This window comes from Tursiops truncatus, chromosome 15 (assembly GCF_011762595.2).
Source record: "Tursiops truncatus isolate mTurTru1 chromosome 15, mTurTru1.mat.Y, whole genome shotgun sequence".
NCBI classification, from domain to species: domain Eukaryota; kingdom Metazoa; phylum Chordata; class Mammalia; order Artiodactyla; family Delphinidae; genus Tursiops; species Tursiops truncatus.
The window spans coordinates 74,806,801-74,829,980 of NC_047048.1; the positions used below are offsets into that span (position 1 = coordinate 74,806,801).

General features: G+C 43.3%; 1 protein-coding gene and 1 long non-coding RNA gene across 5 annotated transcripts in view; one reads left to right on the top strand and one right to left on the bottom strand.

Moving 5' to 3' along the window:
* The window catches only part of LOC117308256 (uncharacterized), a 43,329-nt gene extending 27,810 nt beyond the window's left edge, over positions 1-15,519 (bottom strand). Inside the window, exons 1-2 of the long non-coding RNA XR_012326386.1 lie at positions 15,419-15,519; positions 12,363-12,456 (exon numbers count right to left, since the gene is read on the bottom strand). This is a non-coding gene — a long non-coding RNA (uncharacterized lncRNA). The remainder of the gene's footprint in view (positions 1-12,362; positions 12,457-15,418) is intronic.
* A 52-nt stretch (positions 15,520-15,571) lies between these two features.
* Positions 15,572-23,180, top strand: part of SLC9A8 (solute carrier family 9 member A8) — a 72,087-nt gene continuing 64,478 nt past the window's right edge. For 2 of the 4 annotated variants that reach the window (XM_073793088.1, XM_073793089.1), the window contains exons 1-2: positions 16,032-16,075; positions 17,568-17,746. In XM_073793088.1, the coding sequence (XP_073649189.1) occupies positions 16,047-16,075; positions 17,568-17,746 (208 nt within the window). In that variant the 5' untranslated portion in view covers positions 16,032-16,046. Of the gene's footprint in view, positions 15,683-16,031; positions 16,076-17,567; positions 17,763-23,180 lie in introns of those variants that run through there. The other 2 variants (XM_033840639.2, XM_033840637.2) reach the window with 2 other exon arrangements.

Here is a 23,180-nt window from a genome sequence, read left to right on the forward strand (position 1 = left end):
TTTTTTCAATGCATAGAAATATGTTTAAATCCTAAAGTCCATTTGTGCTTTTTTTTTTAAAATTAAACAGTAACAGCTAAGGCTTAATGAATACTTACAATGCTTGTGCTAGTTGCTCTCGGTGTATTACTTCATTTTATCCTAACAATAGTTCTCTATATGATACGCACTATTATTAACCCTACCTTACAGATGGGGAAACTGAGACCCAGAGAGGTTAAGTGTTTTAGCCAGCATCATACAGCCATAGGTAGTCAAGCTGGGATTCAGACATAGGTGGTCTGCCTTCAAGGTCCATGACCTTAACCACTATACTACATCACCAAGGCAGAGCACAGGCCCTTTCCTAAATTAATATCCATACATGTGAGTCATTTTCAGTGTCTGCATTTACTCTTCCATTAACGAATAATTGGAATGTTTCTACTTTTCTCCTATTAGGAAACAGAGAGGAATTACCCTTTTGGTCTTTAAATGAAGTTAAAAACAAACAAACAAACAAAAAACAAAACTGTGGTTAGATGTCACAACAACCAGTATTTCCAACCCAGGAGAAGCAAAAAAAGGAGTGCAGCATCACTTGGAAGCAGTTGCCCCATTAGGAATACATATATTATCTGGGGAGGGGTTATTTTAATTTGAGAAACATCTAAATATGTACCTGGCATCATTCTAAGACTTCATGAATATTAGTTCATTTAATCTAAAAATAATACTCTGAAATACATACTGGGGAAACTGAGGCACAGGGAGGGTAACTTGCCCCAGGTGACAGAGGTAGTAAGTGGCGGTGCTGGGGTTTGGACTCTGGAAATTTGACTCCAGCATCTGGTTTCTTAACTCCTATTCTAACGGGCCTCTTGGTCTACCAGCTGGCCCAAGTGATCCAACCAGCCCTGGGGTCCTAAGAGCAAGCCTGCATTTAGTGGCGGACTGCAGGCAGCAAGGTGAATATCTTTTTTTTTTTTTTTTTTTGCGGTACGCGGGCCTCTCACTGTTGTGGCCTCTCCCGTTGCAGAGCACAGGCTCCAGACGCACAGGCTCAGCGGCCATGGCTCACGGGCGCAGCCGCTCTGCGGCATGTGGGATCTTCCCGGACCAGGGCACGAACCCGTGTCCCCTGCATCGGCAGGCGGACTCTCAACCACTGCGCCACCAAGGAAGCCCTTTTTTGTCTTTTAAACTACATCCAGCTCAGAGTTCTTAGGTCCTAAGTCCATGCAGGCTCTGCTGTGTTCCATGCTCAGGGTCTCACAGGCTGAAGTCTAGACAGCAGCCTATCTAAATCCTTATCTGGAGGCTCTGGGAAGAATCCACTTCCAGGCTCATTTAGGTTGTTGGCAGAATTCAGTTCCCTGTGGTTGTAGGACTGAGGTCCTGATTTCCTTGCTTTTTGGTCGTGGAGGCTATTCTCTGTGCAATTAGATGCTTCCCGTATTCCTTGTCCCATGGTCCCTTCCACTTTTTATTTAAGGTGACTATCTTAACTGTCACACAGATTTGTCTTGAATAAGAACCAAAGGGACAGGGAAACCCCTTAGTAACTGGTGCTCAGTTGGGACTTATCTTTTGTTTCAGTCTTGGTTGGGGCCTCTGTGCTGGTGTGAGGAGTCCCTTTCTGGAGAGAGCTGGATCGTGTCTGCTGGGCCAAGAATGGGGAGACTTCCCCAAACCAGCCTACTAAGTCTTGGCCCATCACCCTCCTCGGGGATGCATGAGGGAAGACTTGAAGACTACTTAGGAAAAAATAAAGATTAGAGAGAGTTTCCTTGGAGAGGATTTTTTGTGCTGCTGTGTGCATAACACCTAATAGGTGCTTAATCCATATTTAATGACTTATACTGGCACTATTCTAGGTATTAGAGCTTCTGAGGGTCTAAAGGGGATGATAGATAATAAGGAAGCAAATTTTTATAAGAAACAGAATATTATGATAAGTGAAAGAAGGCAGACACAAAAAGGCCACGTATATGATTCTATTTATATGAAATGTTCAGAATAGTTAATCCATAGAGACAGAAAGTAGGTTGGTTTCTACTGCCAGGGATGGGGGCAGGGGAGAGTGACTGCTGACAGGTACAGGGTTTCTTGTTGGGGTGATGGAAACGTTTGGGAATCAGACAGTGGTGATGGTTGTACAACATAATAAATAGATTAAAAGCCATTTAATTGTATGCTTTTGAATGCTGAATTTTATGTTAAATGAATTATATCTCAACAATAATTTTAAAACATTTTAAAAAGAGAAAACCAGGATAATTTCACATGGTGATATGTGCATTGAAGACAAGAAAGTAAAATGTTGCAAGAGATAGTAGCTGGCTGGGGTAAGCGGGCAGAGTGGTTCCTGAAGGCCCCTCTGAGGAAGTGACATTTGTGATGGAACCTGAATTATGACTAGGAGGTACTATATAAATATCTAGAGGAAGGGAAATGAAGGATCAGCCTGTGCAAAGGTGCTGAGCTGGGGATGAGCTTGCCACATTCAATGAGTTGAAGCCCACTGAGTTGGGGTGCAGAGGAAAAGGTACAAGAGAAGGTCAGAGACCACTGCAGGGGCAAGAGGCAGACCAAACTGGGCACTGTAGATAGCTAAGAGGACTTTGGGTTTTGTTCACAGTAAAATGAGGGGCCATGGGATGGTTTTGAGCAAAACAGTAATGTGATCTGATGAATGCTTAAAAAGGATCACTTGGACTGCTATGTAAAGTAAATAGCAGGTGAGTAAAAGTAGAAGCATAAAATGTATTCGTAAGTAACACCCTTTGACACCGTGCTGTGACTAGGAACATTCAGTCATCTTTCACAAACTAGAAATATGCCAGCTTGTCATATTTATTTAAAAACAGGAAGTCAAGGCCATGGTTATTTTGATATTTCTCTCTGTGACACTGCCTCACCTCCCTATTCTGTGAGTCACCAAGCTCTGTCAATTCTTCTTTCCCTGCCCACCCCGCGTCACCTTTGTATCCTTTTCACTCTCCTCACTTTGAGACCTGGTGACAGATGGAAACACTGGTTTCCAGGCTGCCTCTGGGCAGACCTTTTTTTCTTTCTCCCTTTAAAAAATATTTTTTTTCTCACTTCATGCCATATGTTATTTGCAGACAAAAATTATTAAAATAATGACAAGTAAGAAAAAGGGGGGAAATTATCCATGGTCCACAATGCAGAGACAGCCATTATCAAAACAACATTTTACTATCTGGTATGCCTGTCCTTTTTTATTTTTTGGTTTTAGATTTTATTTTATCAAGGTTATACATGAATTGAAAAGTCAAATATTCTAAAAGCAGAAGTCCCCACTTCACTCCTTCCTCCCATTTCCCCCTCCCCAAAGGCAATGACTTCAACTACTTTAAGCTAAATTTTTTATATTTAATTCCATGTCTCTAAATAACATGCTTCTATTGATTGCCACTTCTAAATTTTTCAGTTTTCAGAACTGCTTTCCCTCTCTAGGATCTGAGGGTTCTGCTCTCTTTCCTTCCCTACACTTGGCCCCAGCACATATGTATATGCCCTTCCCACTCCCCCATCCTCTCATGATAGGTATATGGTAATTTTGGTGAGATCAATATTTACTAATTACATAATTGTGACATTCACCACTGAGCACCATGGTAAACTATGATGTCCTTTTGCTTTTCCCCACAGCGTTTTTGTTTTTTATATTGTTTGTTTGGTTTTGTTTTTTTAGTTTATTTATTTATTTTGTTTTTTGCTGCATTGGGTCTTTGCTGCTGCACGCAGGCTTTCTCCAGTTGCGGCGAGCGTGGGCTACTCTTCGCTGCAGTGTGTGGGCTTCTCATTGCGGTGGCTTCACTTGTGGAGCACGGGCTCTAGAGCGCAGGCTCAGTAGTTGTGGCACCTGGGCTTAGTTGCTCCATGACATGTGGGATCTTCCCGGACCAGGGCTCGAACCCGTGTCCCCTGCATTGGCAGGCAGATTCTTAACCACTGTGCCACCAGGGGAGTCCCACTTTTGTTTTTTTTTTAAAGTTGATTATTGTCTTGTTCTCTGACCCCACCCAAGCTGACCTAATTTTCTCAGTATTTGTTATCAACTCCAAACTCTTTGCCAGTGGTGCAAGTATCCTCTCAACTCCTTCTAATGCCTCAGAAACTCTATGTGTTCACCTTCTTAAAGAAATCTCCCTGGAGTCTTCAGACCTGCTGGAATCTAACCTGTTACCGACTCTGGTGCACAGCTGTCATCCTAGGATGTCCGTTCACCATCATCTGGGGATTCCACCTGCTTCTCCCCTGTGCTGTGTTTCTGTTTCCTGTGTCTTGTTCTTCCTTGTCTCACCACAAACACACACCCTTTTTGGTGTAGCCAAAAAGTTCAGCCTCCAGTAAGTCCCTGAGAAAGGGTGTGTGGGAAGTAGAAAATTTTCAACTTCCCATATCTGAAAATGGTTTTATTCTATCTGCTCCCTTGATGATTGTTTGGCTGGGTATAGAATTCTATGTTGGAAATCATTTTCCCTCAGAATTTTGAAGGCATTAATCCACTACCTTCTTATGTCTGAATTTTGGTGGAGAAGTCCAAAGTTATTCTGCTCTTGATACTTTGAAGTGACCTATTTCTCCTTCTCTTCACAAATTAGTTCTTGGTATTTCAAAATTTCACAATGATGTGCCTTGCTATGGACCTATTTTTCTCCAGCATGCTGGGCACTCAGTAAACACTTTCAATCTGGAAACACATGTCCTTTAGTTTTGGAGAATTTTTGTGAATTATTTTATTGATGATTCCCCCACCCCACCCTGTTTCTCTTCTTTCTCGATAAAATGCCTATTTTTCAAATGTGGGATTTTTTAGACCGGTCCCTGAAACAATGTATCTTTTCTTTCCTATTTTCTATCTTTGTCTTTTTGTCCTACTTTCTGAGACAAACTCTCACATTTATCTTCCATCTCTTTTATTAAATTTTTAATATCTCTGCTTTTAATTTCCAAGAAGCCCTCTTTGTTCTCAAAATATTCCTATTTTTAATAGCATCTTGTTCTTGCTTCAGGGTAACTCTCTGAAAAGTTGTTTTTGATTTTTTTTTTTTTAGTTTTTTTTTTCCTTCCTGTTTTCTTTAGTTACTTTTCTCTATTTGCTTTGTTCTCGATTTTTCATTTAAGAGGGTACGCTCAGATGTCTGATATTTCTTGATTTTCTGCTCATATTTAAGAGTAGGGGACCAAGAAGCTGATCATTGTATATATTGGGAAGTGGGCTGTTGACACTGAACTGTCAGTGTCAGTTGGGAACCCCCCTGATGTTAAAATATCTTTAGGTGATTCCTCTGAGTCTAGCCAGATTTTCTGGAGAAGATTCTTCCAGTCTCCTACCTGGAATGGAATGGCCTGGGAAAGACCACTACATACAATTTGCCTGGCCTCTGGATGTGAGCAATGGGGCCAGCCCTGCAGATGTGGCAAAGGACTGGAATAGGATATCTCAGCGTGCAGGCCCCAAAACAGCCCCCAAAAGTATATCCATGTTAAATTCCTGGAACCTGTGAATGGTATCTCATTTGTGAAAAAGGTTCTTTGTAGCTGTGATTAAGTTAAGGCTCTTGAGATGAGGAGATAGTTCTGGATTATTCAGGTGGGCCCTAAGTACCATCAAAAGTGTCCTTATAAGAGAGAGGCAGTGGGAGATGAGAAGCGTGGAGGAGAAGACAATGTGAAAACAGAGCAGAAAGAGATATGTCCACAAGCCAAGGAATGCCGACAGACACCAAAAGCTGGAAGAGACAAGGGATGGATTCTCTCCCAGAGCCTCCGGAAGGAGGATGGCCCTGCTGACATTTTGATTTCAGCCTTCTGGCCTCCAGAACTATGAAAGAATACGCTTCTATTGTTTGAAGCCACACAGTTTGTGGTAATTTGTTACAGCAGTCCCGGGGAACTAAACACAAGATTTCACTTAATCCTCCTGTTTTCAATATAGTACCTCTGTCTGAAAACGTGCTGGGGTCCCCAAGCCCAGATACTCCGTTTTACTGTCTCCAAAGAATAAACCTGCAGACTTTTGCAGAGGTAGGTGGCCAGTTACCTAGAGTCGGGCGGGGGCTGGGAGGGTCTGCAAATCTGACTGCTCCTCAAACAGACTTTTAGGGAATTTCCTTTATTTCACATCCTCCTCTCTGCTGCCCACTCCTATCCCCAATTTTACTTTCAGGAATTGGTACCACCAATTCCCGAGCCTTTGGGAGGGATTTTGGGGGATAAATCAGGTTGGCTTTGACTTTCCCCTCTGCTGCCGGAGGATTGGGTTTTCTCAGTTCTGCCGATTAACCCATCTGCTTTCTGTTCTCCAAAATGCTCTCACTCTTGTCTCCTCTCCCGTTCTCCAGTCCTTAACGGTTTATGCCTTTAAAAAAAATAATAAATCCCTTTACTGTCAACCTAGTGGAGCCAAGGGGTAAAGCAAAAGTAGAAGCGTGTGCTTAGCTGGCTGTTTTCCCAAAAGACTCAATGGGCTAATCTTAAAATGACGCTCTGTACCTCTGCTGAAATCCCACTTCCTCCTTCCCCAGGGGTCCATGCCTATCTCATCTCTCCATTCCCTGTGCCAAGAATGGGGCCTGCCACATGGTAAGCACGGAGATGATTTTTTTTTAACAGGATCATCCTCAGCAGTTGTTACCAAGTGTGATTACCATAAGAAATTCTTTTTTTTTTTTTGGCCGCACTACGTGGCATGCAGGACCTTAGTTCCCTGACCAGGGATTGAACCCATGCCCCCTGCAGTGGAAGTGTGGAATCTTAACCACTGGACCGCCAGGGAAGTCCCTACCATAAAAACAATTTTCTTTTAACATCTTTATTGGAGTATAATTGCTTTACAACGGTGTGTTAGTTTCTGCTTTATAACAAAGTGAATCAGCTATACATATACACATGTCTCCATATCTCCTCCCTCTTGCGTCTCCCTCCCACCCTCCCTATCCCACCCCTCTAGGTGGTCACAAAGCACTGAGTTGATCTCCCTGTGCCATGCGGCTGCTTCCCACTAGCTATCTATTTTACATTTGGTAGTGTATATATGTCCATGCTACTCTCTCACTTCGTCCCAGCTTACCTTTCCCCCTCCCCGTGTCCTCAAGTCCATTCTCTAATAGGTCTGCGTCTTTATTCCAATCCTGCCCCTACGTTCTTCATGACCATTTTTTTTTTTTAGATTCCATATATAGGTGCTAGCATATGGTATTTGTTTTTCTTTCTCACTTACTTCACTCTGTATGACAGACTCTAGGTCCATCCACCTCACTACAAATAACTCAATTTCAGATTTTTTTATGGCTGAGTAATATTCCATTGTATATATGTGCCACATCTTCCTTATCCATTTATCTGTCGATGGACACTTAGGTTGCTTCCATGTCCTGGCTATTGTAAATAGAGCTGCAATGAACATTGTGGTACATGACTCTTTTTGAATTATGGTTTTCTCAGGGTATATGCCCAGTAGTGGGATTGCTGAGTCGTATGGTAGTTCTATTTTTAGTTTTTTAAGGAACCTCCATACTGTTCTCCATAGTGGCTGTATCAATTTTCATTCCCACCAGCAGTGCAAGAGTGTTCCCTTTTCTCCACACCCTCTCCAGCACTTATTGTTTGTAGATTTTTTGATGATGGCCATTCTGAGTGGTGTGAGGTGATACCTCATTGTAGTTTTGATTTGCATTTCTCTAATAATTAGTGATGTTGAGCATTCTTTCATGTGTTTGTTGGCAATCTGTATATCTTCTTTGGAGAAATGTCTATTTAGGTCTTCTGCACATTTTTGGATTGGGTTGTTTGTTTTTTTGTTTTTTTCTGGGTTTTTTTTGTTGTTGTTGTTATTGACATAAAAACTCTTGAAGGGAGTGTCTTAGTTTGCCCAGATGCAGAAGTGGAGAATTAAGACAGGGAAGACAGAGAAGTCAGTGTAGGTTACGTTGTTTGTCAATTATATCTCAATATATATATATTTAAAGTCTATAGGGAGAACATAAACAATCTTAATTTCAGGACTCTGAAATTAATATGATTGTAAACTTCACAGACACAGAAAACAGACTTGTGGTTACCAAAGGGACAAGGTGGGGAGGGATATATTAGGAGTGTGGCATTAACAGATACACACCACTATATATAAAATAGATAAGCGACAAGGATTTATTGTATAGCACAGGGAACTATATTCAATATCTTGTAATAACCTATGATGGAGAATAATCTGAAAAAAATATGTATAACTGAATCACTTTGCTGTACACCTGAAACTAACACAATATTGTATATCAACTACACGTCAATTAAAATATGATTGTAAACTTGTTCAGAGTTTCATTTATAAACTGTATTTTAAGAGTATGTATTTTTTATTAAAATACAATTAGGGGACTTCCCTGGTGGCGCAGTGGTTAAGAATCCGCCTGCCAATGCAGGGGACACAGGTTCGAGCCCTGGTTCGGGAAGATCCCACATGCCACGGAGCAACTAAGCCCCTGCGCCACAACTACTAAGCCTGAGCTCTAGAGCCCGTGAGCCACAACTACTGAGCCCACGAGCCACAACTACTGAAGTTCGTGAGCCTAGAGCCTGTGCTCTGCAACAAGAGAAGCCACCGCAACGAGAAGCCCGTGCACCACAACGAAGGGTAGCCCCCTGCTTGCCACTACTAGAGAAAGCCCGTGCTCAGCAATGAAGACCCAATGCAGCCAAAAATAAATAAATAAATAAAATACAATTAGGAAGAAAGTTATTTTTGGCATTGTTTACTATACAGAATGTTAATGTTTATCAAATATATCCTTTCATTTCCTATGTATTCAAAGCCTTCTATAATCTAAAAAACAAATTAAATGTTTATAGAATTTAAATAATGAGTTACTAAACATCACTATACTCTAAAAATAAAAAATAAACTTTTCCAATTCTCTGTGTACTTCACAAAAATTGTTTATGAATTAGACAGTGAAGTAAGTCTCTGTGAAGTCAAAAAGCAGAAAATGTTTAGTATATACTACTGAGTAAAAATATAATAAAATTGGAAATGAGTAACAAAAGTTACATTTAACACTCAATAAGTAGGAAATTCTAAAACACTCCCTAAGTAAATCTTGTCTCAAAGAAGAAACTACAATGAGAGTATCACGGGTGAAAACTCATGAGATATCCTCAAAGCAGATTTTCAAAACAAAGTTAAGCTCCTGAATGTTTATATCATCCAAGCGTAACACACACACACACACACACACACACACACACACACACACACACAAACACTGTCCTCCCTTGGTATCCTTGGGGGGATTGGTTCCAGGACCCCTCATAGATACCAAAATCCATAGAGGCTCAAGTCCCTTGTATAAAATGGTGTAGCACCTGCATATAACCAGGCATATCCTCTGGTATACTTTAAATCATCTGTAGATTACTTTAATACATAACATAATGTAAATGCTATGTAAACAGTTGCCAGGGCACAGCAAATTCAAGTTTTGCTTTTTGAAACTTTCCGGAATTTTTTTTTAAATAGTTTTGATCTGCAATTGGTTGAATCCGAGGAGGCAGAACCCAAGGATATGAAGGAGGGCTGGCTGTGTGTGTGTGTGTGTGTGTGTGTGTGTGTGTGTGTGTGTGTGTTCAAGTGGGTCACCATTGAGGGCAGCTGAAGCTTACTCCCACTGAGGGGTTCCAGGAAACTAGAATATGAACGCAGAATTGCCCCACGCAAGGGGCAAAGGATTGGGGGTGTTTATCCTCCAACTCTTTGGAGTTACTGGTTGAGGGGTGCTCTGACAGCATCAACTCCCCAGCACAGCTGGCTTGTACTGTGCTGAGAAGAAGCCCTTAGGCAGCAGTAAGACCCTCCAAGACGTTATGAGCAGGCACTAGCAGAGTCTGGTAAGGGTAGGGGAGAGACAAGAAGAAATTCAGATTCCCAGGCACCATGCCCAAGCTCCAGCAGGTCTGTAATAGGACTGGAATCTGTACTTTTTCACAAAATCTCTCAGCAGTACCTACTGCACCTGACTCCACTGAATTCTACAAGCCCAATTTTTTCATTTGTGCCTGGTAATTCTAGTGCTTATTACCTGCTAAGTGGCCAGGGCCAGATTAAAACACTAATGTCAACAGGCTTTAAAAAATTATTCCCAACTCTCCCCCATGTGTAAATGAATATGACACAATGCTAAATGGTAACAAAAAATACAGGGAAAGCCAACACAGAACTTATTTTTCCATGGCATGGGAGGCAGAGTAATACCTCCCGAAGATGTCCACATGCTAATCCCTGGACCCTGTAAATATATTACGTCACATGACAAGGGGCAATTAAGGTTGTTAATCAGTTAACCTGGAGACAGGGAGATCCTTCTGGGTGGATTCAAGGTAATCACAATGCTCCTTATAAAGGAAAGAAGGCAGGACAGTCGGAGTCAGAAATGAAGTGATGATCAAAGCAGACGTTGGAGTGATGCCATTGCTGGCTTTGAAGATACAGGATGGGACCAAAAGCCATGGAATGTGGGTAGCCTCTAGAAGCTGGAAAAGGCAAGGAAACACATTCTCCCCTAGAGCCTCCAAAAGAATGTAGCCCTGCTGACACCCTGAGTTTAGCCCCATGACACTTCTAACCTATAGAATTATAATAAATCTGTGTTGTTTTGGGAAAATTCCTTGCAATAAATCCCTTAATAAATATCTCCTGTTGGTTCTGCTTCTCTGATTGAACCTTGACTAATAACCACTTGATGGTAACCACTTTGATTCCCTTTTTCAAAAAATATGAAATATCATATTTGTTCAAAAGTTTTCATTGGTAACCCTGTTTTGTTGACACCTGCAGCATTTTCTAAACTCTGGGAACAACGGAATGATGTTCAAGTTTCCACATGTGTGAAATTGGGCTAATCAGTGTACCTCATAGGGTTATTAAAAGGATTAAATAAATTACTGAGCATAATGCACTTGGAATAATGTCTGGTACAAAGTGTTCAAAAAATGTTGGAAGAGATAAAGGACAGAAGAAAGGAGAGAGAGGGAGACAAGCTCCCTGCTTTCAAGGAGATTATATCCTGGAGGGGGAAACGGATGATAAACACAGGAAGGAAGGAAAGGAAGGAGGGAGGGAAGAAGGGAAAAAATATCTGATAGTTATAAGTGTCTCAGAAACACTTACGTTTAAGACTAGACCAGGGGTTGGCAGCCCACGGCAGGCCAGATCCAGACTGCCACCTGTTTTCATATGACCCGTGAGCTAAGAATGGCTTCTACATTTTTAAATGGTTGAAAAAATAAATAAAAAGAACACGGTGTGCCACGTGAAAATCATAAGAAATTCAAACTTCAATATCCATAGAGTTTTACTGGAACACAGCCATGCCTATTTAAATCTTCGATGGCTGCTTTCCCACTTCAATGGCAGAGTTGAGTTGTTGCCACAGATCAGAATGCCCACAGAGCCTAAAATATTTACTGTCTGGCTCTTTACCAAAAAAGTTTGCTGACACCTGCTTTAGACTGAGTGGTCAGGGAGGGCCTCCCTGAGGAGGTGACATTTAAACTGAGACCTGAATGGCAGGAAAGAGGAAGATTAGGGGTAAGAGGGCAGAGAACAGAGAACCAAGGCAAAAGCTTTCTCTCTAATCTTACAACAGCCTTCCAAAGAGGGGCTCTGTCAAAACTATGATGGGGCCCTGAGGCTCTGAGGGTGCTGTGGTGTCCCAGGGTCAGAGCCCACAGGTCCCGAGTCGGGGTAGAGAGCCCGAACTGCCTGGCACAAAAGCCTGCCCCTTCTCAGCCTGGCATGGCACATGAACCCAGGAACTGCATGTTGAAAGACTTTGTTTGCCTTCCTGGGGACAGTGACTGGGGATTTTAGATTCGTTCCCAGGAATAGGTGAGGAGGGCTGGGATTGGCTCACGGTCCTGAGAGCAGGTGTTCTACAGCCCCCCTGTTGGCAGCAGGTCCAGGACTGGCACAAAGCCCAGATCTGGCCCTGATAGCAGGATCTGTGGCATGGCAGGGAGAACGGGGCAGCCCTCGATGAATTCAGTGCCCTGCTTTCATCCTGACTGGCCCACAGCTTGTAGCCCAATGCAAGGAAGCCTACCTCCAGCCCAGGGGGGCCCGACTCCAGCCAGGTGGGGTTTTCTGAGGCTGGAAGAAGAGTGACAGTCTCAAGCTCTCAGTTAATGAATGTGGCTCAGAGAGAACCCAGTTCTTAATCCTTTATGGGCCAGTTCATTCCTGCCAGGCTCTGTGCTAATGGAGGAAAGTAGGCTGTTAGTCCCATTTTAGAGCCAGAGAAATTAAGGCAGTGAGGAGCAACAGGGGGTACTGGTTAAAACCAAAGACTCTGTACCTGAATCCCAGACTCAGTATTTGCCAGCTGGGTGACTTCAGGCAAGTGGCTTGACTTCTCTGTGCTTCAGTTTACCACTGCTGATAATCTCTTCCTGAAAGAAATGTAAGGAATTAAGGAAACAATAGCCCAGCACCACACCCACAGAGCCCATTCTCTCAGCTTTGACAACAGCCTTAAGAGGTCTTGGCGTGGCAGAGGACTCTGGCTTTGAGCCAGACAGAGCTCTTCTCCTCAAGAAGACATCATCCTTGACTCCTCTCTTTCTTTTAAGGGCCACAATCCATCAGCAAACCCTGCCTTCAATAACCACCCACAGTCCAACCATTCCTGCCATACCCGTGGTATCAACTTAATCCAAAGTGCCTTCAGCTCTTGCCCAGATTATTGCAAAGGCCTCTTAGCTGGTCTGAGATCTTCCACATCCTTGCCTCCGCCCCCAGGTCTCCACAGCACTCCTCTTTTCAAAACGCTTCTGTTTCCTAACACTTCTGGAGTTAACTAACAACTTTTTTTTTTAAATTTTTATTGGAGTATAGTTGATTTACAATGTTGTGTTAGTTTCAGGTGTACAGCAAAGTGAATCAGTTATACATATACGTATATCCACTTTTTTTTTTAAGATTCTTTTCCCATATAGGCCATTACAGAGTATTGAGTAGAGTTCCCTGTGCTATACAGCAGGTTCTTATTAGTTATCTATTTTATATATAGTAGTGTGTATGTCAATCCCAGTCTCCCAGTTTATCCCTCCCCCTCTTATCCCCTGGTCACCATAAGTTTGTCTTCTTCATCTGTGACTCTACTTCCGTTTTGTAAATAAGTACATTTGTACCCTTTAAGATTCCACATATAAGCGATATCGTATGATATTTGTTTTTCTGTGTCTGACTTACTTCACTCAGTATGACAATCTCTAGGTCCATCATGTTTCTGCAAATGGCATTATTTTGTTCTTTTTTATGGCTGAGTAATATTCCATTGGGTATATGTACCACATCTTCTTTATATATTCCTCTGTCGATGGACATTTAGGTTGCTTCCATGTCCTGGCCACTGTAAACAGTGCTTCAGTGAACATTGGGGTGCATGTATCTTTTTGAATTATGGTTTTCTCTGGGTATACGCCCAGGAGTGGGATTGCTGGGTCATAGGGTAGTTCTATTTTTAGTTTTTTAAGGAACCTCCATACTGTTCTCCACAGTGGCTGTGCTAATTTACATTCCTACCAACAGTGTAGGAGAGTTCCCTTTTTTCCACACCCTCTCCAGCATTTACTGTTTATAGATTTTTTTGATGATGGCCATTCTGACGGATGTGAGGCGATACCTCATTGCAGTTTTGATTTGCAATTCTCTAATAATTAGTGATATTGAGCATATTTTCATGTGCTTTTTGGCCATCCGCATGTCTTCTTTGGAGAAATGTCTATTTAGATCTTCTGCCCATTTTAAATTTTATTTTATTTGTTTACTTTTGGCTGCATTGGGTCTTCGTTGCTGCCCACAGGCTTTCTCCCGTTGCCGCGAGTGGGAGCTACTCTTGGTTATGGTGCGCGGGCCTCTCATTGCGGTGGCTTCTCTTGTTGCAGACCTTGGACTCTAGGCGCGTGGGCTTCAGTAGTTTGTGGCACGCGGGCTTAGTTGCTCCACGGCATGTGGGATCTTCCCAGACCAGGGCTCAAACCCGTGTCGCCTGCATTGGCAGGCAGATTCTCAACCACTGCGCCACCAGGGAAGCCCTTCTGTCCATTTTTTTATCTGGGTTATTTGTTTTTCTGGTATTGAGCTGCATGAGCTGCATGAGATAATCCCTTGTCGGTTGCTTCATTTGCAAATATTTTCTCCTATTCTGAGAATGAAATTAGAACACTCCCTAACACCATACACAAAAATAAACTCAAAATGGATTATTTATTCAAGGATCATTTTTTCTTGAGTACCTACTATATGCCAGATACTATTCCAGGCACTGGAGATAAAACAGAGAACAAAACTTCTGCATTCAGAAGTTTACATTCTCACGGAGAGAAGGACAATAAACGAATATATAAGTAAAACGTACTATTAATATGTTCAGTGTTCTGTAGGGAAATAACAGAGGGAAGGGAAGAGGGCTTGGGCTTTAGACCCAAGGTGGTCAGAGAAGGTATAATGGACAAGAAAAGGGTAAACAAAAAGCCCAAAAGTGGGAAAGGTGGGAGCCAAGGGGCAACCTAGGAGCCGAGTATCCTTGCCTAAGGGCTCAGCAAATACATGGGTGGAAGTGTTCCTGGTGTGTTTTAGGTACCCCGAGGAAGCCACTGTGACCATCATGGAAAGTATGCATGAGGAGAAGAGGGGATTGACCTCACGGGGGTAAGGGGGCAGGGTTCAGTCTTGGAGATTCTCCAAGTTTTTTTTCCCTCAGATTGAGATTGGAAGCCAGTGTACATTTTGAGCAGCGGCATGACTGCAGCTCAAAAGGGTCACTGAGGCCGATGTGTGGAAAAGCTTAAAGAACAATAGCGGAGTCAGAAAGAGGGTTTAAGCAGCTATCACAGCTGCTGAGATACGATGGTTTCGACCGGGAAGGGAGGTAGCAGCAGAGGTGGTGTCAAACCCAAAGGCCTCATAACAGTGTACCAGCTCTCCCGATGGGGTTCTTCCTACCCCTCCAAACTCACCTTGTTCCTTCCTGTATCCCCAACCCCACAGACCACTGCTAAGCTCATATAGGCGTCTAATGAGTATTTGTTGAGACAATAAACAAATTAATGAACGATCTATCCCTAGATCATCATCACCTATTTTAACGATAGGCATATGGTCAGAACTCAATAAATGTTTGCAGACAGAATACCGCACGATTCTGCTAAACCCAGGTGGCTAGGCCTCTTCACAGCTGCGGAAAACTGAGCCTGGGGAAGTATACATCTGGGGTCCCTCTGCACAGCTTACGCTAGAAGCTTCCTTCCCAATTTCAGCATGGCGAATTCCTGGACACTGAGAAGAAAGAGCTTGCTTTCAGGGTGAGTCACAGTGACCTCACAGGAGTTTCCCCCAAAATGTCCCTACCGTGTGGAAGGGAAAAACTGGAACCTCGTAGGGCCGGAGGGTCAAAAGACTCAGGCCAGACAAATGCTCGGAACGTTCCCGGAAGACCTCCCACCCTCGGGCCATAGAGACGAAAGGACAGAAGTGCCGCCCTTGCGCAGCCGAGACCCCGCCCCCCGTTCCGCGCCTCCAGCGGAAGCCGGAAGCAAAAGCGGGCCCTGCTAGCCCCGCGGCTCGGTGGTCTCGGAGGCTCCGCAGGATTGGGGAGAAGATGGCGGAAGAGGAGTGAGTGGGTTTTTCCGGGGCGGCGGAGGCGGCAGGGCTGGGCCCCATCGGGTGACTGCGAGCACCTCAGGCCGCCCTCCGGCCCCATAAGGCGGAGTTCTTTGTGCTGGTTGGCCAGGACTGACCATGCCGGCGCCTGCGAGGAGGGCTGGAGGGACGGGCCTGGGCCGTGCAGCCTCCTAGAGGTTGGACCCTCTGGCTAGGGATCGGCTGCCCAGCATAGGTCTCGAAAGCCGTCTTGCGGAAACCGCAAGCCAAATTTCACTTTCCTAGTTTTCGCATCCGCTGATTACGCAGCGCTTCGCTGCCTCCAGAAAGACCCCCAGCTGCACCCCTTACGTAGCCAGTCACCTCCTCCATTGTAATGACTATTTTTCACATCTGTTTCCTTCAGTGAGTTTCATTTATTCGTTAACTGGTGGCCATCTACTCTATTTCAGGCCCTGGTCGCATGGTAGTGAAGGAGGGCGACCAGGAGCCGCTCTCAGGGAGCTTCCATTCTAGTGGAAAAAGAAGACCGTAAATAGACTAGATGATTTCAGTGCTCTGGAGGAAACGGAGTGGTGTTGGTGTGTGGGAGGCTTCTCGGGAAGAGGTGACGTGCCACATGAAACCTTAGTGACCAGAAGGAGGGATAGGAGAGGAAACAAAAGGTGCAAAAGGCCAGGAGCAAGAAAGAGCCTAGTGCCTTTTTGAGGGACAGAAAGAACGGCAGGATGGCTGGAGTGTGGAGAGCAAGGGAGCTAACTGTACAAGATGAGATAAAGGGGGGTGAAGGTGCCTCTGTCCTCCTGGTGCTGCTGGGGAAGGACCACTCTTAGTCCATCTACATACCTGCCAGGCACAGTCTGTTGTGTGTTATAGGTGCCCCATCTATATTTGTGGAATGTTATGTGAAAATGAACAAGGAACCAACCCCATGGTTGAACTTTGACTTCCTCACCTGACAACTTTTCATGCATGTCTTTTGGCCTGGTGGTCATTTCATTTAGTCACATTACTTATTGAGCATCTTCTCTGTCCCAGACACTAAATTGGGCCTCAGCAGCACAAAGCAAAAGAGGTGGTATGACTCAGTGATTTCAAGTTTGGACTTAAAGCTTGATTCTGCCACTGACTGATACTCGCCAAGTTACGCAACCTCTCTGGGCTTGTTATTCATGGGTAAAAAAGAGAAAGTAGTAGTGTCCACCTCAGGCTTATTATGCCCATTAAATGAGACTTGGTATGTTACCTGGTTCCTGGAATTAAGCGGTACTCAAAAAACATTAGCTGTTATAATCACAGTTACGGTGATCATTATGTCAATATCGTGCTAGTTTACAGTCCCAACACAGTGTGAGGAGATAGTGTGAGGAACACAGCAGTAGTGTGGAGGAGGGGATTACATTTGGGCTTTTTGAACTCAGAGAAGGTTTTTGTAAAGTAGGATAGAGCATTCTGACCACATCAACAACTGGGCAAATTCAGTGGCTTCTTCAGCTTGCAGATACCATCTAAGGAAAAGAATGTAAACTGGAGAAATAAGGCACTTAGTAAATAATGTTGGACCTTGGAATATGATGAGACTCCAGTTTGCCTCCCTTTAAATCCCCCATTAAGTGCCAAAGAGCAGGCAGCCTTTGATTCTACACCGGTCCTGATTCCCCCTTGTCCCTGTCCTCTAAGTGTTTGCGTTCAGAGTACCTGAGGCCACTGGTGCCCTTGTGCTGCAGCAGGAGGGAATCTTCCTAATCAGTTTCTCTCCAAGGCCTGCCTCTTGGTTGCAAGGGTTGTGAATCCCATCAAGCTCTGTGCCGAAGTTCTCTGTCTGGTTTGTGTGTGTTGGTAATTCGGGGCCCTTTTTCCTTTGTCTAATTCCGCTGCTTTTTATGTTCTCCAACAGCTTCCCCAATACAACTCATGAAGGTTTCAATGTCACCCTTCACACCACCCTGGCGGTCACTACGAAACTGGTGCGCCCGAGCCCCGCCAAGCCCATCCTCCCAGTGCAGACGGGGCAGCAGGCTCAGCAGGAGGAGCAGTCGAGCGGCATGACCATTTTCTTCAGCCTCCTGGTGCTCGGTGAGTGCGGCCCTCGGTGAGTGCGGGCCGCGGTGAGTGCGGCCTGCGCTGAGTGCGGCCCGCGGTGAGTGCGGCCTGCGCTGAGTGCGGCCCTCGGCGAGTGAGTGCGGCCCGGGGTGAGTGCGGCCCGGGGTGAGTGCGGCCCGCGGTGAGTGCGGCCCTCGGTGAGTGCGGCCCTCGGCGAGTGAGTGCGGCCCGCGATGGGTGCGGCCCGGGGTGAGTGCGGCCCGCGATGGGTGCGGCCCGGGGTGAGTGCGGCCCGCGGTGAGTGCGGCCCTCGGTGAGTGCGGCCCTCGGTGAGTGCGTGCGGAGACACCATCATCTGGCATTGCGAGTGTCTGTGTGTGCTGTCTGTGTGGACAACCCCGTGTCAACCACTGTTGACTTGGTCAAGTCTTCCTCCTGTTTGGTTTTCACTTCAAACGCTGAGGGTCAGTGATCAGTCTGTTCATAACATCATAACAGGGTACTCCTTTTTCTTTATAAAATCATTGAGCTGAGCAATTCTGAAGAGCCCTTTATATATCTTAGACATCCTTTGAAAGGAAGAATTAAAGAATTTTTGCTCTAGAGAGAACTTTGAACATCTAGTTGAGTGTATTTCAGACTCCGCTCCTGAGAGTCTCTGTGTGTTTCTGTGTAGGTGGCGGTGGGAGCAGGGGGTGGGGTGGGGCCTGAAATGGCAGAGCATCCAGCTTTCTGACCAGAGCAGCATTTTGTCCCTCGTACCCATTAGGCCTCCACGTAAAATTTTACTTAGTTAAGAGGTTTGCTGTGAGTAAAAGATCACACACTCTTGCCCTAGCACACTGTTTTCCTTAACTTCCGTCATTCCCATTAACCATGGTCATGACTTTTGCCATATCTGTGTACCACCTGTGCTGTTATTTACCTGTATAATGTTTTTCTTTAAACAGATTCACTCTCTCAAACTGAAAATCTCATTTTATTCGACTTCCTCCTTTAACAGGTGAAGAAATTTAGGCCCAGAGAGGTTAAATTATTGACAGACCTGGTTTGGGGGAGACTAAAGGCTAATATCCAGGTTGCCAGACATTGGTCAAGAAGTTTAGATAAAAGGCAGTAACTTAGCTGCCTCCCAGAGACTATGGACATTAGACACCTGTTTTAGACCAGAAGACCAGTTGAAACTGCACAACCACCTTGGATCAGCTAAAGAAGAAATAGCTTCAAATATGACCCTCCAAACTCTTGTTTGAAGAGTGAAGTTGGAACGTTTACATTTTCTGCTTCTCTTTAATGATACTGAGTCATATTTCTGATTAGATCTTTTCATAAGAAAGGAAGGTACAAAGAAATGGAAAAGTGCAGAGTATTTCCATAGCCATAATAGATGGCTATTAGGACTGTTTTTTTGAGGAAAAGTGTAACTTCTTTCACACTTCTATTCAGACTCTGTTAATTAAATAATTTTAATAAGATACTAATTTTATTTAAAATCCCAGGACTCATCCTTGTCTTTCATAGTTTTTAAAACACTTCGAAGTCGTGCACTGAAAAAGTACACAAACCACAAGTGCACAATGTCCATTTAGATTTGATATGCCCAAATAATTTTCTACTCTTTCAGTGTAATTGAATTCTACTTCTAGGGGATTACTTTAACAATCAAGGAATCTTGTTTTCTTTTCTTTTTTTTTCCTTTTGTTACAGTAGTTGAATACAAAGAAGAAAAGCAGTTCTTCCCTTGATCAAGAAGTCTTTAGTACCTGAATCCTTAAACCTGAAAGAGTATTATTAGTCTGTTTACATTGTTGTCAGCATGATATGTTAGGGAATATAAAAGGCAAGCCTTGGGGAAAAAAACTTCTGTTTTGTAATCACTTTTTTCACCGAAGGGTGAAAAAGATAAAGCTTTCAAAGTAACTTTCAGGGTGTGGAGCGTCTAGGATTAGCTTGTGCCGGAGATCACAAAACAGGTTTTTATGATGTGCTTTTTAATCCAGACAAAATCCTGCCCACTTTTGGCCTCTTTGAGGCCAAAAAGGGCTGAACTGTATTTGGTAGTGCTGAATATTTCTATTGGATTGTCTTCTCTTCAAACAGATCATAAACCTATACTTTAGAGTCATACTGATGTCAGATGGTTTCAGTTTTCACCTAATCAGTTGAGTTGGTATCTCCACTTTTTATGTGTAGGTCAGCATACATTAGAAAAGTGGAATGCTTTCTAAGTAAATTTGAAGGCATTTTTTTCCTCTGTTCTTGTATATCAACAAATTATTAAGTATCTTGTATATTTATTTGTGATTATGTGTCCAAACAGTGTAAATCTGATAAAGAAAAATAAAATGGCTGTTAATAAGTAACTTGCCAGCTCACTAAATATATAGACTAGTGAATTGCGGGAAATAGTCCATAGATTATTCTAGACTTCAGGAACTCATAACCTGGAAAAGATTTACCACTTTTGTTTATTATTTTAGTCAGGTCAAATGAAATTGTAACTTTTGTGTGGAAAGGATGCCAAAACTCTGGTTACTTTTGACTTTTAGAAGCTTGAAATCAGTTGACTTACACTTAACCCTTGCTGATCTTTGACTCCACAGAGACAATAGTGAGTCATTATTATTGACTTAGAGTTAACTATTAGCATCATTTGACATATTTTATGGGCCATTAAATTTAATGGAGTTGTTAAAATTGACATGCCTATGTTTCAATATATTTTCTGTAATTAAAACTTCAGGCATGAAAAATTGGAAACATTAATTTGTACTCATACCCTCCATATGGCACAGAAGTTTTTGTCCCTTCTTGCTCTGTTTTTTCCCAAGTGTACTTGAAAACATGCACTTGTATGTGTATATATACATGTGTACATTCGTAAGCACATACACACCAACAGGCACATATAGTTTGGAGTTTGTTTTAATATAAGTGGGGTCCTATAACTTGCCTTTTCATCTTACAGAATGTCTTGGAGATCTTTCCATGTTAGTCTTTTTGTATCTACCTCATTTTTTTTTTTAAGAAAAAGGATGTGTATGTGGTAAAATAAACATAACATAAAATTTACCATTTCAAAGTGCACAATTTAGTGGCATTTAGTACATTCACAGTACTGGGCAACCATCACCATTATCTAGTTCTAGAACATTTTCATCACCCCAAAAGGAAACCCAGTTCCTATTAAAAGCAGTCCCTCCCCATTCCGTCCCCTCAGTCTCTGGTAGACACTGTTCTGCTGTCTCTAGGAATTTGCCTACTCAGAATATCTCATACAATTGGAACCATACAATATGTGACCTTTTATGTCTGGCTTCTTTCACTTGGCATATGTTTTCAAGCTTCATCCATGTTGTGGCATGTGTCAGAATTCCCTTCCTTTTTTATGGCTGAATAATATTCCACATTATGTTTATCCATTCATCACTTGATGGGCATTTGGGTTGTTTCCACCTTTTGGCTATTGTGAATAGTGCTGCTATGAACATTTTTGTACTTTTTTTTTTTTTTCTTTTGTGGTATGCGGGCCTCTCACTGTTATGGCCTCTCCCATTGTGGAGCACAGGCTCCGGATGCGCAGGCCCAGCGGCCATGGCTTATGGGCCCAGCCGCTCCGCGGCATGTGGGATCTTCCCGGACCGGGGCACGAACCCGTGTCCCCTGCATCAGCAGGCGGACTCTCAACCACTGTGCCACCAGGGAAGCCCCTTTGTACGGGTTTTTATGTGGGCATATGTTTTTATTTCTCTTGGGTACATACTTAGAAGTGGAATTGCTGGGTTAAGTGGTTACTCTATCTATGTGTAACTTTCTCAGGAACTGCCAAACTTTTCCACAGAGGCTGCACCATTTTCCATTCCCACCAGCAATGCACAAGGGTTCCAGTTTCTCTCCATCCTTGTCAACACTTGTTATGTTAATTATAGCCTAGGATGTGAAGTTTTATCTCATTGTGTTGTTTTTTTTTGTTTCTCATTGTGGTTTTTTGTTTTTTGTTTTTTGTTTTTTTGCGGTAGCGGTCCTCTCACTACTGTGACCTCTCCCATTGCGGAGCACAGGCTCCGGACACACAGGCTCAGCGGCCATGGCTCACGGGCCCAGCCGCTCCGCAGCATGTGCGATCCTCCCGGACCTGGGCACGAACCCGCGTCACCTGCATCGGCAGGCGGACTCTCAACCACTGCGCCACCAGGGATGTCCTCATTGTGGTTTTGATTTGCATTTTTCTAATGATTAATGCTGATGAGCATCTTTTCATGTGTTTATTGGCCATTTGCATCTCTTTAGAGAAATGTCAGTTTAAGTCTTTTGCCCATTTTAAAATTGTGTTGTCTTTTTGTTGTTGAGTTGTCAGAGTTCTTTATATACTCTGGACACTAGACCTTTATCAGACATATGACTTAAAAATATTTTCTCCGATTCTATGGGTTGTCTTTGCAGATCTCCTTCTTTTTATAGCTGAAGACCATTCCCTGGCATTGATCATTCTTATATGTAGCTCTCTCCATTGATAGAGCTTTCTCTTTTGCTCTTAAAGCTGCAAATAGTTGTGTGATTTATGAGAAGAAACTGTAAACTTTTTTCATCCAGCTTGGTGCAAAGAAAGAGCAGAAACTGATTCCACTCCTTAGATCAATTTTCTGTCTACTTATGTGCTTACCTGCCTGCCTTTTTAGGCAATAGGCATTCTCATTGGTTACATGTACTAATGCATTGGAACTTTTTTCTTGCTGTTAGTATTTAATGTAGGATTTTTCTAACTAGGCTAAATATTTATAATAAAATAACACCACAGATTGATAGTTTAGAGCACAGAATAAAAGGAGGACAAAATTTCTGTATTTCCAGCTGTTTCCTTTCTCTGGCCACCTGGTGCTTCTTGGTGGGACTAAAGATAATCTAATTTGTCAGTGTGGGCTCTGAGGGTGGCCAGTTCACAGCCACGCAGATTGTTTAAACATTTCCTTTTACGAAAAAAAAAGGCAACACATTTATTTTTAGTACTATCAAGGTAATACTTTGATTGATGAGATGGCGTAGCACCTAGGTGCCTAGTAAGAGAAAAAGACATGCACACTAACATTTGGGTCTTGAAATTACATTTAGGAGTTATTTATGCAAAAGTGTGCTTTTTTTTTTTGTTCAGAAATATGTATTCCTTTCAGATAGTTTTACATCTTTCTGTTTCTTTTCTTTCATGACAACACCCCTGTGAGGAAAGTCAGACATTATTCTTATTTTGCTGGTTGAGGAATGAAGGCCACAGGGAGGGAGGTGGTGGGTGCCCAGGATTAAGGGCACAGGGTTGGAATTAAGCTCAACCCTGTGGCGTCTACCAGCAGTGGGACCTCTCTAAGCCTCCGCTTTTATCTTGAATCAAAGGAGGTAGTGGTGATAACAGCTCATTCAGAGAGGGGTGTTGAGGGTCAAATGAGACAGCGTTTGGGAAGTGCTCGGTACAGTG